The sequence below is a fragment of the Scomber japonicus genome, chromosome 20 (assembly GCF_027409825.1).
Source record: "Scomber japonicus isolate fScoJap1 chromosome 20, fScoJap1.pri, whole genome shotgun sequence".
Taxonomy (NCBI): domain Eukaryota; kingdom Metazoa; phylum Chordata; class Actinopteri; order Scombriformes; family Scombridae; genus Scomber; species Scomber japonicus.
Genome location: NC_070597.1, coordinates 20,240,790 through 20,258,292, shown reverse-complemented (window position 1 = coordinate 20,258,292; position 17,503 = coordinate 20,240,790). Strand labels below are relative to the sequence as shown.

Below are 17,503 nucleotides of genomic sequence, written 5' to 3'. Positions count from 1 at the left end.
GACAGGGGCGAACCGCAAAGCTTTAATCCGAACACACCCTCTTCGCTTGCCGTAGCTCACTGTGTTGTACTAGTACTCTGAATTGGTGATCATATCTGTCTTAACGTTTTATCACTTTGCTAAATATGACAGGATTCTGTGCTTGCACTAGTATTTGATTAATTTGCTTACTATTTTGACCTAATTTTATATTGATAAATTGAAATTATTAAAGATTCCCTCTGGGCATATTTGTATGTAAAATACTCTAATTTGAATAATAGTGTTTGTCTGATAATGTTTAATATCAAATGTTCTCCAGATTTTATAAATAGACAAATATTTTTAATTTCTGAAGTTTAACAGCTGGACACAAGATGACCATTCTCAGTGTTTATCATTGTGGACAGTGAAGCTCAAACAACTGGAACAAGAGGAAAAACACACTTTGAGTGGAGGGGGGAAACTTTTATTTTACCGAGATTACTGTCCATATAAAACCATATATTTCTTAAATATCTCAATGTACAAACAAGCTTTTAAAATATATTTATTTAACATTTTTTATTACAACCTTTAGTTCCCCTGATGTGTTTGTGTAGACTCAACTGTTTTAAACCTTTGATCGGTATGATAGGGAAATATATCTTGAACCAGAACTAATAAAGTATGCTTTATTTTTTCAGCACATTATCTTAATGTGTGAAAGTATGAGGAGTCTGTCATGGCAATTCACCTCTTGCACTTTACTTCAATGAGGAAAGAGACAACTCTTGATAGAGTATTGTCAAAAATATGAGAACCAGTGGGGTGAATACTTCTTAATCTGTTTCACACCAGCCTCCAGGAGTTGTTGTGACCACTCTATTCACGATTATCCAAACAGACATGGTAGCATCTGTTTCAGAACAAACAGATGTTCTTTGTTTCACTTTCATACAGGAACACCCTGTTCAGGCTCACAAACATGATTTCTCTGACTTTCACTAAACATTTTTAACTTTCACTAAGTTCACACAAGTACAGTATGTATACATTTTCGTACAATAATTTCCCTCACAATATCTACACACACTGCATCAGCGGTCATTCACAGCATGCCGTACAGTAACAAAGCCAACTAACTATTATTGTCCAAGTGCATACTGTATGTTTGCTAATATTCTACACATTCTGATGCTATGTCAGGTGTTTTGAGATTGATTTACCTTCATTGATCAGGACACATATTTATCAAGTGAAGATTAAATCACCACCAGCAAACACTAGCATTCAGCCCCTCAATCTCCCATGCCTCCTGACCCACCACTTTCACCCCAAATACTTGGAGAGACTGACTTGCTTGATAGATATGAGCCCTGAAAAATTAAGGAAATATTTACCGCACCAATTTTCCCTGAAGGAGACTTTTCTCCAAATTCATTTCAAGTGCATTTTTTGGCAGGTGGTCATGAACTCTGAGGCTGTTTATGCAGCTGTTTTATGTTGCCTTTATCTGCAGCTTCTCATATCTGAAGACACCTTTGTCTGGATTCTGGAAAGAGACAAGAGAGAGAAATGACAGAGTCAGATGGTGGCTGGCAAACAAGAGTACGTGAGAATGTCAGTGCAAATTAAAACATGTATTTGCATGAGAGTTATCCTGGGTCACTCTTATCACACTCTCAGGCAGTTTGAATTCTTGAATCGATGCATCATCGCTATCATAAACCCAAGTTCCTTTCTCAGTCACAGTTATCATTCCCTAAAAGAGAAGCAGACATAGAGAGCAGATGAACAGGTTGTTGTGCACTATGTAAATAATGGTGACAGGTATGCTGGACATCTCCAGGTAAACGTCCGTAAATATATAAATTGCATAGAGAGAGAACTCCCTCTGTGCACTTGCAATGTATCCATTTGGGTACTAGGTTTTAGTTATGTGGATGAGTGTCACGTAACTGATGGAGACCAGGTGGGACAGGATGATGAGTAAATGTCCCTGAGCAGAGAAAATTAGTTTAGTTTCCATAATTTATAAAATACAGTTGTCTCTCCATGTGATTTCAGTACAATATGAATTGTAGCCTTACAGTATATGAATGTGACTGTGTGATTTATACCTGGATCACTCATCGCTATGTTTTAGGTGAATACCACAGTTATACATTAGATTTTCAACAGTAAATGTTCCAATGTTTGCTTTGGGAGAATATGCCTCTGACGACATGTGGTGCAAAACTCTGACACCTGCATGCACACAAATCAGAGACACACATACAAAGAGAGAAACTCTCTAAACAAGTCCTACACATGTATTAATCATACTGGCACAGATGAAGATGGCGAAGACTACTTATCTTGAAGCGCTAAAGCAAAGATTTGTATTATATGTGCTTGCGGAATAAACAGCTGTGTGAGTAACTGGACTTCCCTAAATATAAAACCACACCAAGTTTGACTCATGGACGAGATTTGGGTGATTGTTGCATAGCCACAATATTGTTGTAAGCCACTCACTAAAAGCCAGAAGGAGCAGGAAGAGGAAACGGCTGATCATTTTCTCAGAAGAACTGCACATTTTCTGACAGTAGAGAGAAACAAATGTGATGTGTGACAAAAATCATTGTACAAATTTGAAAAATGCTTGTTTGAACTGAGAGGTTAAAAATTAAAGCGAAACCATGTTTGTGTGACTGAACAGTATGTTCCTATGTTAAAGAGAAACAATGAACGTCTGTTTGGGTCTAGAAGTTGGTGAGAAAGAGATAAAGGATTATTCGCCCCACTGTTGGGGTCTCACTCCTCTGCAGGATCTTATATGTATATTATTGAGTGTGCTGTGCTCTGAGCATTAAAACAAGTGTGATAAAACTGTATTGACAAATTGTTTCTTTCATTGAAGTCAATGCTAGAGGTGAAATGCCATGACAGATGTTTAGAGGTTGATCATAAAGGAAAGATGTATCTGGAACTGCTCTTTATCAACTACCAAGCTATTTATATCACATGATTCTTTAATGGCATCTCCTTTATGTGAAATCTAATTATTAGCTACATTTCAGAGTACGATACATAGCCTACTTACATCTCCATCACATTAAATGTATAGCTATATTTAGTCTCCTCACAGGTGAAACCTTCACATAACATATGATCTGCTCATAAAATATGATGTGCTGTCAATTGTCCTACTTTGTACTGGATGCTACATCACACTTGTGCCCAAACAGGTTGTGATGTCACAAATCATACTTGTAGGCCCAACTCTTAAACTCAGATTTATGTTGAGCAGAGAAACTTTCAGCAGATGAATATAAACAGCTTCTAATGTTAAACTCTGTACAGACATCATTCTGCACAGTGAAGCTCGAACAATTTTTAAAACAAATATTGAAGGGAACTTTAATCATTGCTGCTTTACAAAGGAAATTTGTTGTTACCAAATGATGATGTTGACTAACAATGTGGTTTCTCCAAAAAAAATCTTTTACAGTTACACTTTATGACCCAATATATAAATATATACCAAATGGTTTCCTAGAAAGGAACAGATTTGTAACCAACATTCTCAGCAACATATTCCTTGAAATGACTTAATAATTTATAAATAGGACAAATTGCCAGTGTGAACTCTAGAGCCTGTCAACTAAACATGCAACATTTTAAAAAGTGCACTTTAATCACTTCTCTATTTTATTAGAAAAACTGTTTTGTGTGCTTTAATGATGGAAAGCATAAAACAGTTCAGAACAGATGGTGCACATAATACACGCAGGCTACGGCACTGTAAAGTCAAGAGAAAGCAATACATTTGTGGTGGTGTTCATCTGTGTGATGTGTTTACAAGTAAGAAATTAGCAAGTTTGGCTCTTTATTTGAGAATTGTGTCCTGTCGCAACATACTATAAACTATAAACTACAATATCCCAGGACCTGAAGTGGGAGTCCATTATCAACATATTCATTAAAAAGGCCCAGCAGAGGATGTACTTCCTGTACCAGCTCAGGAAACGCAACCTGCCTCAGGAGTTCCTCACCCAGTTTTACACTGCAGTCATTAAGTTTGTTCTCTACACATCCATCAATACCTGGTTTGGATCGTCCACCAAACAGGACATACCAGACTACAACAGGCAGTCAGGTCTGCAGAAAATATCACTGGTGCTGACCTGCCCTCCGTCCAGTACCCATAAACGTCCAGAGAGAGGAAACGGGCAGGGAAAACTTCTCCCATCTGGTAGATGATACAAAACAATGGACACCAAAACCACCAGACACAAGAACAGTTTCTTCCGCCTTGTTCAGTCACGTATGAACAGTTAATTCACTGTAGCACAGTGCAATAACCCTGGAACACTATAATACCCACTGTACCTACACATTATACATTTTTATCCAAAATGCAAATGTTGACCCATTGACCCAATGTATATGCTGTACAAAACCATCAACTACATATATAGAGAGTCACATGTCACTTTTTAATATTAATCTCATCACTCCTTGCACTCTTCACTTCTTTGCACTATTTGTTTCTTGTTTACAGTCCACAGAAACTGTTTCACCTGTATATAGTCATACTGTTGTGTTGTTATTTTTATGCATGTACAGCAAAGAGAGCCAGTCAAACTCCTGGTATGTGTAAACATACTTGACTAACAAAGCTGATTTTGATTGAGTCATGCAGGGTCATTTGTGCATGCTCTCCTCGGCCCCTGGATTGGGTTGCCAGTTACCATGACACACATCCCTTACAGTAACTGAGAAACGCCCATTTGAATTGTATCACTATGACATTTGGAGATAAACGGGTGAAAATACCAATTAGGAGCACAGTGGAAGAAAAGATTAAAACAGGGAGCCTCCCTATCTCACAGGCTGTAAGCCTTTCCTCCTGCAGTACACACAATTTACCACTAGATGGTGGCACAGACTGTGATGGTGGATGTCTCTTCCGCTATTATTTAAGTTCTATCCGTTCCTTTTAATTAAAGTTAAATGCCTTTTATACTATAATGAAGGCAATGTGGTGTGTTACATATACGGACATGAGACAGGAGAGTAAGAATCAACTTGATGGAGAGGTGTTGTGAAGGAAGTGGCTCTGTTGCGTCCCACGCAGAGGAGGTGTTTTCCGGTCAAAGTTTCCTTTGTGATTCGGAAGTGGTGGTGGGATGCCCAAAGCCGTTTATCCTTACAGATAACAACACACAAGCGGCGAGCATGATAAGTAAGCGTGAATACACAAAGCTTAATGAAATAGAGCACTGCATTATGTAGAAAGATAGGAAGTATTAGCTCGTAGGTAACGGGGATGCCGGGCTAGTTTAGCATGCTAACTATAGCCGGCTAACTTTGTTGTCTGAATGTCTGCAGCGTGCGTAAAGGTTTCTTATGTAGACAGTAGTAGCTGTGAAGTGCGCAATTCTGTAGCTGGGGTAATTACACGTCCACTGTGTCGTTTTTGTACGGTTTGTGTTAGGACAGTGTGTGTTAACTCCCACCCAGACAAGCTAACAATAGCCTAGCATGTCTTGTCTGTTTTGGACAGTGACAGCTGAGGGCTGCTGCTGCCCCATGACATCTGTGCAAAAGGCCTCTTGCAACGTGGATTCGTTTATATCATACTACCAGCGCTCACTATTCCTTTAAAAGCTTTTTAATTGTCGAGACACGCCCTGTGTACACTGGTATAACTACTATTTGCTGCTCAGCATCATAATCCGTAGAGAAGTGGACCAGAACAGAGAATGGGTTTGGCAATGTGAGAGAGAGAGATAACAATTATTCTCTGCTGAAGCTTTGTTTTATTTTTTCCTTCACAGAATCGTTCACAGCTCTGTCCTGCTAAACATGGGAAGACACACCTTCAGGATTCAGTAATACAGGTGAGGAATCTAACATCTGACCTCGTTTATGACAGGCCAGGTAGGAACCACATCCTTTACTTTTGCTGATGTGGGCTGAAAAGATGCGGTCGTTCTTGGTATTGGTTTTCCTGTTTGTGTGTGTGTGTGCATGCCGGAAGGTTGGATGTGTGTAATTGTGACACAGTCTGTATCTGGGAGGCTAGTGTGGGCGTGTAGAGAAGAATGCTTGGAGTACACACTGTCTCTTTTAAATGCGTTGCACCAGAACAACACATGCTGCGTGTCTGAACAGCAGCCGCTCTGTTGGGAAAGGAAGGATGGAGCAACTGATATTGCACCGAGCATCTCTCTACAGCCCTTTTTTAAAATTGAATTTGTTGACTTGGTTTAACGCTTGATATCCAGGTCACTTTGTCCTGAGCTCTGGCTAGACTACTCATCATCATCATCACTACCCATCATCATTGCATTCAGTACTGAGACATAAAGCCGCACGTACATTCACACAGCGTGCTGTCGGCGGATATGCATCTCAAAGTGACACGTTGCACATAGACAGAGATCACATGTTGCCCCAACCACTTACACATATTATATCAGTGTCAAGCCAGGCTGGTACACTTATTAAACATGTTGTTTCCTAGATGTTAATAAAGCAGAGTGCATTGACATATTTTTCATAGAAAGGTCTTTTCATCATGTGGGTGCCTGACCGCTAAATTTCATGTCATGTCATCTTCCCCCTCAAAAGCTGTTTCCTGACTTGTAGGCTTGTGACTCCCTGACATGTTTTGGTTGTAACTTGTGATTTCAAAATTGTACTACTGCATTTGCTTGCAATTGTGTATGTTTTTGCTACTGGGCTAAAGTTTTTAGTTAAAGTAGCAGATATGTATTAGCTGATGCAGTCATGGCAGTACAAAGGAATCAGGTACCACACAAGGATGAAATGATAGAATATATCAAGCAGAAAATCACCACATTACTCACGTGTAATGTTAGTGAGATCTTGTGCTGTTATGGCCGTGCTCATGTTTGTCATTGGAAGAGAGAGCCCAGAAACCATCAGGAGAAAGAAGTGATGTTTTTGGACCAAGTTCAGATGAGATCCAGCATGAGAGAGAGAGAGAGCTCTGTCACTCTAAATCAAACTCAAGTGTCCCTTTGAGATTTGTCCAAATAAATCCAAAATCTCAAGACTTTTGCTGTGCTTCCAACATCTTGAAAAACTGCTGAACTTTGAACCTTCAATTGATTTTAAATACACATAAAAAAATGATACTTAGAGCTAAGAATCTTTCAGTTTTGGGGCTTGGATATATGTAGCTGTGCTTGATATGTAAACAGGCTGGTTATTTTGTATTGATGCCAAAACTGCTTTTTAAATCCAACTTATTCTAACTTATATGTCTGCAGATATTCTCCCTTCCGTTTTCACTTTTAATCTATCACTGCAAAAGTTCTTAGTTTTACATTTAACACAATTAAACCAGCAAATATCCTGACCCCTGAGCGCCAGATCAAGCGAATGCTCAGTGTGTCATGTGGTTAGTGTGCCACTATTCAGACATATATGCATGTGTGTGTGCACCGACGTTTGATTGTGAGAGAAGAGTGACATCTCAGACAACACTGCCTCATTGTTTTCAGGCCCGCCGCGCGGTAATGGCCGAACCCCCGTCAGAACCCCACAGCTAGAAAGCACATATTTGCAGAGAGGGCAAGAGGCGAGCCGCACACACACACACACACACACACACACACACACACACACACACACGCACACACACATACGCATGCACACACACATACATACACACACACACACACACACACACACACACTCACACACAGAGAGAGAGCACTGCAGCAGGTCTGCCTTTGTAAACAACCATTAGCCATGTGCCGCCCCAACCTACCGAGCCTGTTTACGCCCAGTGTTTTGCAGTTTTCACACAGCAATTGAATAGTTTTGGTGGAGTTGCCATGGAAACGTATCCCTCACAGGCTAGCATAATGTCGGACAGGTTTGTTTTCAGGGCTTAGCCTCACCTCAGGTTTAACCAGTTTGTGGTACAAACAGCTAAAATGATTGTCGCAGTTGAAGTCACTCATCGCTGTAAACATAAGTCAGTCAGTCATTTTTAGTCTCATGTAAACAGGGATGGGTCATTTAATATTAAAGGGAATCAAATTACAGCAGTGGTAAGATCTTGTCATATTATTTGGCAGTTTACTGCTGTGAATAATAATAATAATAATAATAATAATAATAATATATAATAATAAATGTTCTGAACAAGCTCTAATTTAATTTTTAAAAAAACAACACATATGACAACAGAACACAGTTATGTATACAGTTATATTGGATTATATCATTATTAATGTTGTGATAATAAGGTGTATTTCAATATTTAGCAGAGTCTGTCGTGTCACTTGTAACCAAACAGCATCATCTAAATTGATGGAAAACTCATGTCCCTATAAAATGTAAATTATTTAGCTAAAAATACTTCCTTCTCTCAGTGTTAATGCCATGATCGTTTAACTGTGTGGAAATTGTACTGAGGAGGCTGTCAAAAAAAAGAAAAAGAAAAAAGAGATGCATAAACAGAGTCCTGTCTTTTTAAAGCGGCGAGCGACCGCCGCAACAGTTGTAAAAGCTTAAACATGCAAATTCTTCCCTGATGGCTGATTTAACCTCCGAGCCTGCAGCCTCGCGTCATTCCTCTTTCAACAGTTGTGTGTGTGTGTATGTGAGAGAGAGAGAGAGGGAGACCGAGCGACAGAAAAAGACAAAGAGAGCAAAAGGAAAAAGGAAAAGTGCTCAGTTTCCTGGAACTAGCGTTTTGACTTGTTGTTGCCTGTAAAAATGCCCTAGGTACCATTTATCTTTATTTTCTTTATTAACTGGCTTTGTTGAACACTCCACTAACTCAGCTGCCAGCCAGGACTGTCTGATGTCTTTATTTTCTGAAAACAGCACCTAAATTATTCAGTCATCTATTGCAGATACACAAATAATTGCGATGATTGATTTTTTTAAAAAGTTTTTAACTTGAAGTCACACAATGAAGCAAAAAATGGGCAAATCCTTTGTGTCATATAAAACATATAATGCATGTGGTGGGTTTTATACCAGCAAAAAAAAACAACTGATTGCACCTTTTAAATTAAGAGTTGTCATCTTGATATCTAACTTATTCTTTCGATGAGACGTTCAACTTCTAATTTCATGTCTTTACCGCAGGTCTCTCCGTCACCCTGGCAACGCTACACCCTCAGAAAGGGGAGGAGCCGAGTCTTGGCAGTATGGAAGTCGTGGGGATGCCGGGCACGGGCACAGCCGCGAGCCCACAGAGCGAGGTGGTAACCTCGGTGCTCCAGGAGCTGTCCCTTCAACCCGCCCCCAACCTGCTGCCTCTACAAGAGCGTAAGAACGGTGAGACGGCGAAAAAATACACACTTATTTGTGCCTGTCAGTTATTTTTTGTACTCCAGTGTTGGTCAAAGGAGCCGCCGAACATGGAGTCATTCGGCAAAAACTCTGTTAACACGTGCATGCTGTTAATGCAGCTGTTTGCGTCACAAGTCTCTGTGCGGAGTGATAAATTATCACTGACCTGATGACCTCCTAGAGTTGTAGAACCCTCCCTTAAAGTCATATAAACAACTGTGTATGGTTTTTCTTGGCTGTGGGGAAAGATTTTTTTCTGTCTGAGCTGCTGGGTGAACGTCAAGGAAACAGTGGCCCATCATTTAAAAAAAAACAACCAAAAAAAAACCAAGAAGGCCAAAGTGAATATTTTGGCTCAGTACTACTCATCCTTCACAGAAGTGGCCTATTTCCAACCCGAATTCCTCCCAGCTAAAAAGTGTGCTTGGAGAACATGTTACATAAGTTAAGGGTTAGTAGAAAGTGGAAGAAACATTTATCTGAGAGGCAGAAGCGAAATGTCAGACTAGTCTATACGTCTTGTTCACGGAGAGAAGGAGCACCTCACCGCAGATGAGCGTTCAAAGGCAAGAGAGGAGAGGAGCTGGAGAGATTAAGGTGCTCACGTGAAAAGTGTGTGTGTGTGTGTGTGGCAGTGCAGTGAAGTCATTAGAAGGAAGGGAGTAAAGAAGCTGCTGGATCTAATTGGCTTGCTCCTCCACGCAGACCTCCTGTTACAGCAGATTAGAGCCTCTGGCAGTGCACAATATGGCCCTCCTGATTCAGGCCTTGTGGATTTAAGTCTCTGCAGGCCTGTGGCTGGAGTTCCACGTTAAAGCTCTCCACCGTCTCTGCGTGGAAACACGTGCAACAGTTCCCTCTGGTTTGAATCGGAGTGGAAAAGTTGACTTTGCCGCATTTATGTGTTTGCTTTGTTTAGGTTCACGCTGCCAAATGACAAGTGAATCAGATGAAAGGCAGCTTGTTTATTGGAGAGAGTTTCTCTCCGCTATCGAGAAATGAGAACTAAATATGGGCATGCAGCGCTGAAACCATTAGAAATGAATCCCCAGCTATTTTAATAAATAAATCATTGAGAAGTAAAGGTCATTTCTCAGACAGACAGGCTAAATATGAACGGATGCTGACTTTTTTCTTCTTTCTTTTATTTTAATTTGTGCCTTTTAATATTATCTGTTTAAAGCACTGTGATGGCAATGTTTCCCTATTATCAGACGTCTTACATACAAAACTATTAGGCTTTATAATCAGCAGATTAATCAACAATTAAAAATTCATTATTTGCAGCCTGAGGCTTCAGTTCAGATTGAAGTTATTATAGTTGGTGATTCATTTTATTATGTGGGATGTAGGCTGGAAGACAACATCTGTCTTATACCCATAAAACATGTTTCGATGCTGTTTCCTGTCATCACATCTAAAATCCAAAGCATCAATACTTGAATTTTCATTTGACTCAGTACATCTCATAAAAGATCAGATAGCATCTTCCTCACCTGACCACAAGTTCTGCTAAACTTCTGTAAACATGTGCGGTGAGAATGCTCTACACGCACATCTGCAACCTCACAAAGATTTTGTGTGTTTTCTGCGACCAAGTCAGACACAATCAGTCAGATAAGCAGCTATGTGAGAGTATTGTTCAGCCCTGGAATAATGTTACTGTTACTTACACAGAAACACACACCTCACCGTATCAGAAGAGGCAGCTACACTGGCCATTGTTCCCAGCGGGGCGTTGTCCCGCCCGGTTTAGTGGAGAAATTTGTCACAGGGAGGAAGGTTAGGCAAAGTTAGACAAGTCAATGATTTACCACTTTTAAGCGAGCCAAATAGCTGCAGAGAATAATGCACAAATCTCTGGTGGGAGAAAGGATGCAGAAGCAAAGTGCAGCCAGATTAAACCATAGAGTGCAATGGAAGCAATAACAAGAGGAGAAGAAGAAGAAGACGTCATGTTACATATATCAAGCAATGTTTACATCATCGAAGACATGTTTAAGAATTGTCCTGTGACAAGCAGTCACAGGACCATGTTTACCTCACAAAGAGACACACACACACACACACACACACACACACACACTTTCACAAACGGCCTCAGGCCACCACTCCCAAATTTAAACAACCCCGGCTCTTGTGGGCCTGTTCCTCACACTCCGCTTCTGCTTAGCCAGGAGCAGACATGTTGTTGCAGGAACTCCTGCAGGCTAATCCAGGCACCAAGATGCTTCCAGAGCGCCGGAGACGCACACTGCATTAGTGGCAGTGAAACAGAATGGAATGCCCACATAGTGATGCTTATCAAAGCTTCATATCGTCCAGTGGGTTATGCAATGTGTTTATTGCACAAGGTTCCTTCCTCAGTAATGGACGAGCAACAGGAAGATTTATTGTTAAACACCTGTGAATGTGTATGTGTGTGTATATATAGAGAACGATGACATGTTTTGCAGGATGAGGATCAGAGACAGATGTTTAGGTCATGTGTACTCATGCACGTGTGTGTGTGAGTGTGAGAGGTTTAGCTTTAATTCAAGACAGCAATTAAAAAGCACTAGCAGTACGATAATGTGACTGAGATCATTCAGAAAGTTTGAGGTGAAGAAGCTGGTTGGAGTGTGGGCTGCAGAAAAAGAAGAAGGAGGAGGTGAATAAAGAGAGGAGGGAGGGGGGAGGTCATGTCTGCAATGGCAGGATTGCATAACTTTTTTCAGTGAGGGAACAGAAGGAAAGCGAGGGAAAATGGAAAGCAAGAAAAGGAGGGGGTGTGTTACTTGTACTGGAGGAGTTGAGGCTTGGCACAGACTCTTTTTTGTTCTTTTCCAAAAAAAAATCTTTTACTTTCTAAACTTGCTGAGAGAGTGCAGAAGAGTGGCAGCAAGTTTTCTTTCTTTTTAAAAAAGTTTTTTTAGACGCCTTCAGGAAAAGTACACAGGCGCACAAGTGAGGGGGAAAAAAAAGGTGTTGCCACTGGGAGACCGGAGAGCCCATGGGTGGACCTTGTTGATATCCAAAGAGCAATAAGGGACAGACACACACAGACTTACACACGCCCTCTCTGCCGGGGCGTGCACACACTTGTAGACAGACAGTCCTGGGAGAAAGAGAGAGAGAGAGAGGGAATGCGAGGTGCACTGCAACCTGTGGAGTAGCAGCTACCGGTGAGAGGAGAACGTGTGTTTTTTAATGTGGCTTTTTCCTGTCGGTCGTCGGACTCTTCTCCGTCAACCTTCCGCCCGCCGCCGTATTGTTTTACTCCATTTGCGTCGGGAGCATGAACCGCTTACCCCCAGCGAGAGGGTGAAGCTCCCCCTTCAAGCATGGTGCAGAGGGATATGACAATCCCATCAGGTACTGTCCACTCGTGTCTACAGCTTTCTGCCTCAGCTTTTTGTTAGTCTTCAGACATGTGTCAGAGTGTGTTGCATTTGTTGACTACAGGTGTGGTGAGAGCGCCCGCTGTGTTGTGACACTCTCAGTCTTTAAGTGTTGGTGTGCGTGTGTTTATATGAGAGCGCTTCCTCTGCATTCCTGGCTGTAAAAATGTAGTAAATTTCACATTCTTTCCGTGGACATGTGTTGGTGTTTATAGTCGGAAACGGATCATTTTTAGTAGTATTATTGAAAGCTTACATAATGAGGCAGCACATTGGGAAAAAACAATAAAAAAGGAAATTAAACTAATCCAGATGTTACCAAATTGACCAATCCAGATGTAAAACTTGCCTGCTGTAAAACAGGACACACTACATCTAAACAAGACGTAGTGTGTAAATGTAGTGTTTAGGGTTTTAAATTAAAAGGTCCGCAGTACAAAGGGGGGATAGGCGGGGTTGTGAGGCCAGGTTAGTGGGGGACTCTCCTAAATGGCTTGAAAGGTGTGGTTAAAGAATCAGGCTCTTCTCAGTATGTAACCACCAGCAGCTTTCAACTGTCCAGCCAAGTTCCCACAGGACTAACTACAGGCCAGGGATCAGGATCTAGACCCGGACCTTTTTAGAGAAGCTTTGTGAGGAACATCAGACAACACAGGCTGGATCCACAGGAGGGGAGAAAAAAGTAGGTTGGAGGCGTTATAGACTCTGCTCCAGATTTCATTGAGAGATTACCTATTCAGTTCAGTCAGAACAGATTGTTCCAGATCCCAGATCATGACACGGACTACGTCTACTACTCCCGCAGAGGACTGGTGTTTTTTAAATGCTGATACAATGTGATGAGACGGTGTTTACTATGTGCCTGCACTGTGAGTCTGAGAGTCTGCAGCTGGTTTAACTGATTGGTACACCTAGAAGCAAAGTCAGACTCTAGAGTTGGCAGAGATAGGGAGTCCCAGTTCTGACTAGTGGAGAAACTATCTGGACTACCAGCTCTGTCTAGGATCAGGATTTGGTCTTTTTTAACAATGTAAAATTCAGGTGATACAGCTTTGTTGCCATCCGGAGTTCAGGATTTAAGAGAAATTACAGCATGACTTGAATACCTTTCTTCTTCTTCTTCTTCTTCTTGGAAGAAAAACAAAAGGAAAAAGCAGGGGTACAGGCTGTGAATGTTGCTAAATGTAAATGTGTGCAGGGTCGTTTCAGGCTGAAATTCCACCAGTATGGTTCCCCCCCCGCCGGCTGGCTACATCACCCAGACTTGTAAACAAAGCGAGATACGGATCACATCTCTGTTCCACCCCACCCCTCCCATAATGACAATAGATGGGGGGCCGTAGCTCACACTGTGATGTTGTGTCATTAGGCATCGGTAGTGTGGGGAGGGAGAGGGGGGGTACACAGGGGTAGCTAGATATGTAGCTTGGCCGAGGCTAGCCGAAGCCCAGCAGTGATTCAGGGAGGCTGATGGTACTGTTATGTAACAGATTGGGAGGCGGCCAGCGGCAGAGGCCCCACAGCACTCTATCAGGCTGAGAGTAGGAGGGAAAGGAGGGAGGGAGGGGAGTTAGATAGATAGACTGATAGATAGCTAGGAATAAGCGTGAAGAGAATGAAGAAATGTTACATGAGAGGAGAGAGAAATGAAAAATAAGGCTGTAAAATAAAATGAAATTTCCAAAAGGAGCGCAGCAGACGGCACGGGGAAAGAAAGAAAAAAGGAAGGAGGGGCTGTGTTTAAATCTAATCCAAACACACAGCTGCAGCAAATACTGTCCAGCTGCATGTCTCATTGCCTCTGTGCTCATATTAGATAATCTACATATTCCCTAGAAACTCAAAAACCAGGAAAAAAAAACGTCTGCATTAAAAAGGAATGAAAAACGACCAGAGCAGAAAAACCACAGAGATCAAACTGAGCATTTAAAAAAACAAAAAACAAAACAGCAGCACGTTGCTCGGTAACTCGCACGTTTCCTTGAAAGAATTCTAACGTATATTTATCCGAATGCCTGTGTGTTAGGGCGTATTAAAGCATGGCAGAAACCTCCAGTAACATTATGCAAGGGGCTGAATCGAAACAGCAGGAGAACAAATGTGTGATAGTTTGTGATGGATGTAAACAGCTTTCAGCCTGATAAATGTACACAAACATTTATGCAACCAAAGTTTTTTGCAAAAGGGCTTAAATCTAAAATGCATACACCCACTGACTGTACATGAATCACACACACACACACACACACACACACATTACAACTCATGTCACTGTAGGGACCTGGACTTGGACATGCACTTACAGGCTTTGGTAGCCTTCCATTTCCACAGTGCATCTTGACAGCGCGGTATTTCAACAAGCGCTAACACACACACACACACACACACACGCATCTCTTGATTTGTGATCCGGTAAAATTCCTGTTAGATAATGAAAAGAGAGAGCCCAGCTAAACAGCAGCGCTCAGATCTGTAGCCTCCAGCTAAAGAAAAGCGCTTTATCAGCTATGCACACTCACACTGATTCGTAGGTCTTGCTCAGCGAACACACACCCACAGGTACAAGCCCACTCATGTAGCTGAGAAATCTTTTTAAACACACACACAGACACACACACACACACACACACACACACACACACACACACACACACACACACACACAAAGGCACATACATATCTTACAACACACACTTCAGTCCGTCTTAAAACATGAAGCATGGAGCAGCTGAGCATGTAAATACACATTTCCCAGTAAATACATACAATGTGCATGTGTTGCCCACCACTTGCACACAAAATACACACACTCACACACACTTGTATTCACTTCTATCATATTACATAAAAGTTTGTATAGTGACATTTATATATGACCCCTGTGTTGTGGTGTGTGGTTTGGACACAGCTGCACTACACACTCACATAAACACATTTTTAATCAGTGTAGTGTGTAGAAACGCTGCTAATTAATGCAGCATGTTGTACTCAAAGTGTGCTTAATATTAATGAGATTGAGAAGCACTGCAGTAGTCTTGCATTGCATTATGTGCAATATAGTGCAACATGTTTTGGGAGGAGGTAATGTAAAAACAAAAGTGGGGCAAGTTAGGGCTGCTTAACCCAAAATGATCCACTACAAACCCTTTACTTTACTCAAATTTGGGGTCTTCATACAGTTACAAGTACAAACCTGCTGCTGCTGGACATATATCCTCTTGTTACTTTAGTTTGTGCCTTGTCTCCAATTCAATTTGTTGTGGTGTTTCTGAATAATAGAACAGCCATTAGCCTGTGACTCACCTGCCAGTGTAGTGCACTTAATGCTGGCTGCTGAACTGAGCAGAGGTCACTGCGAACTGTGTTGTTTCTTTTTGGGTGACTCAGACTCGCGAGCCATGCGCCCAAGAAAATGCAGTGTTGATAACAGCATGAGGCAAAAGCAGTGTTAGCTAAAGCTTTTCAAGGTGGTCATTATTTGGGCTTTGTATGAAACACAAGGATGAGATTCAGTGTTGTTTTATGATTTGACAAGACCACAAGCAGCATCTGAAATTAACTTTTTGACTCACCTGCCAAAAAAATCCACCTGGCAAGCATATTCTTTTACCGGCCAAAATTATGAATCGCCTTTTCATGTATACGCCATGTATTTGTTTCAGTACATTTCAATGAGATAATGAGGTATTATGTTGAATACAAACTTAAAGAGTAAAATTTAAAGCAACATTATTTTAAAATGACAGGACAGTACAGTTATAGGCTACAAAGCTGGTGTAACAGTAGCATAGTTTTTAGGCTTCAGGTCTATTTTACTCTATTTTACACACGGACCTACAGTCGTGATCAAGCTTTGAGCACTGACAAAATGCAGGTGACCTATGCTCAGCCCTGTACCTGAACACCTCCTGTGTTAAAACACAGACAGAGCAGACACTGATGCTGCTGCTCTGCTTTCTGTATAAACTTAGTGTCAGACCGTCTCGAGCACTCCTGTCGTTTTGCGTCCCTGTTTTAAACACATATGTTGTTCATGTCTATACTGTATGTAGATAAACATGAATAATTTCCTCCAAGCAAGCATGCCAGATATTTTATTACATGCTTATTTTGGAACAAACATTTACCCACCAGTGTGGTGGATATCCTTCCAATATTTACTCACCAAACAGAAAATCTACCGGAATTTGGCACTTGACGGGTATTAATTTTGGACCCTGGCCACAAGTCAAATAAAGTGAAACATGAAACTAATTTTAACAACGTGCCAAGTCTTAGTGTTTGAATTAGACCAGAAAGACCTTAAAAGTCATATAAAACTAGTGAAGTTAGTTGTCAGGGTAAGTTTGAGAACCTCTGTGTTTGTTGATAACAGACGTCATCTACAGTATCACCAGACTCCAGAGATTCCAGGGAGATCTCAGAGGGCTCGTCTCCTGTCTGGCTCGTCTCCTGTCTCACTCATCTCACCACTTACGGCCGGCACATGGCCCCCAGTGTGCCCACTGTCAAACCCAGACTAAAGAACACAGCTGTTTCTGCTCGTATCTAAATACTCACAATCATTTTAGACTTCTCACGGTCACTCGATGCCCCTGCCTTTGTTTTCACATTCTCGCACTCTTTCTGAAGAATTTTAACGGCGGCAAAAACAACTCCACTTTCAAGTCGTCAGTCTTTTATGGGCTTATTGTTTGGACAGTTTGTCAGTTGTTGGGAACATTATCGGCAAGATGCATCAGAAAGTGAAAGAAGTATAATCTTTTTATCAGCAATAAAACTAGATCACAAACCTATGATAAACCGCCCTTGTTCTTGGAAGCACAGATAAG

General features: G+C 41.3%; 1 protein-coding gene across 1 annotated transcript in view; it reads left to right on the top strand.

Moving 5' to 3' along the window:
* The first annotated feature begins 5,068 nt into the window (after nt 1–5,068).
* mrtfab (myocardin related transcription factor Ab) overlaps nt 5,069–17,503 on the top strand; it is a 40,673-nt gene continuing 28,238 nt past the window's right edge. Inside the window, exons 1-3 of the mRNA XM_053340773.1 lie at nt 5,069–5,191; nt 5,787–5,849; nt 9,085–9,276. Coding sequence (XP_053196748.1) covers nt 9,147–9,276 — 130 coding nt within the window. The 5' untranslated portion in view covers nt 5,069–5,191; nt 5,787–5,849; nt 9,085–9,146. The remainder of the gene's footprint in view (nt 5,192–5,786; nt 5,850–9,084; nt 9,277–17,503) is intronic.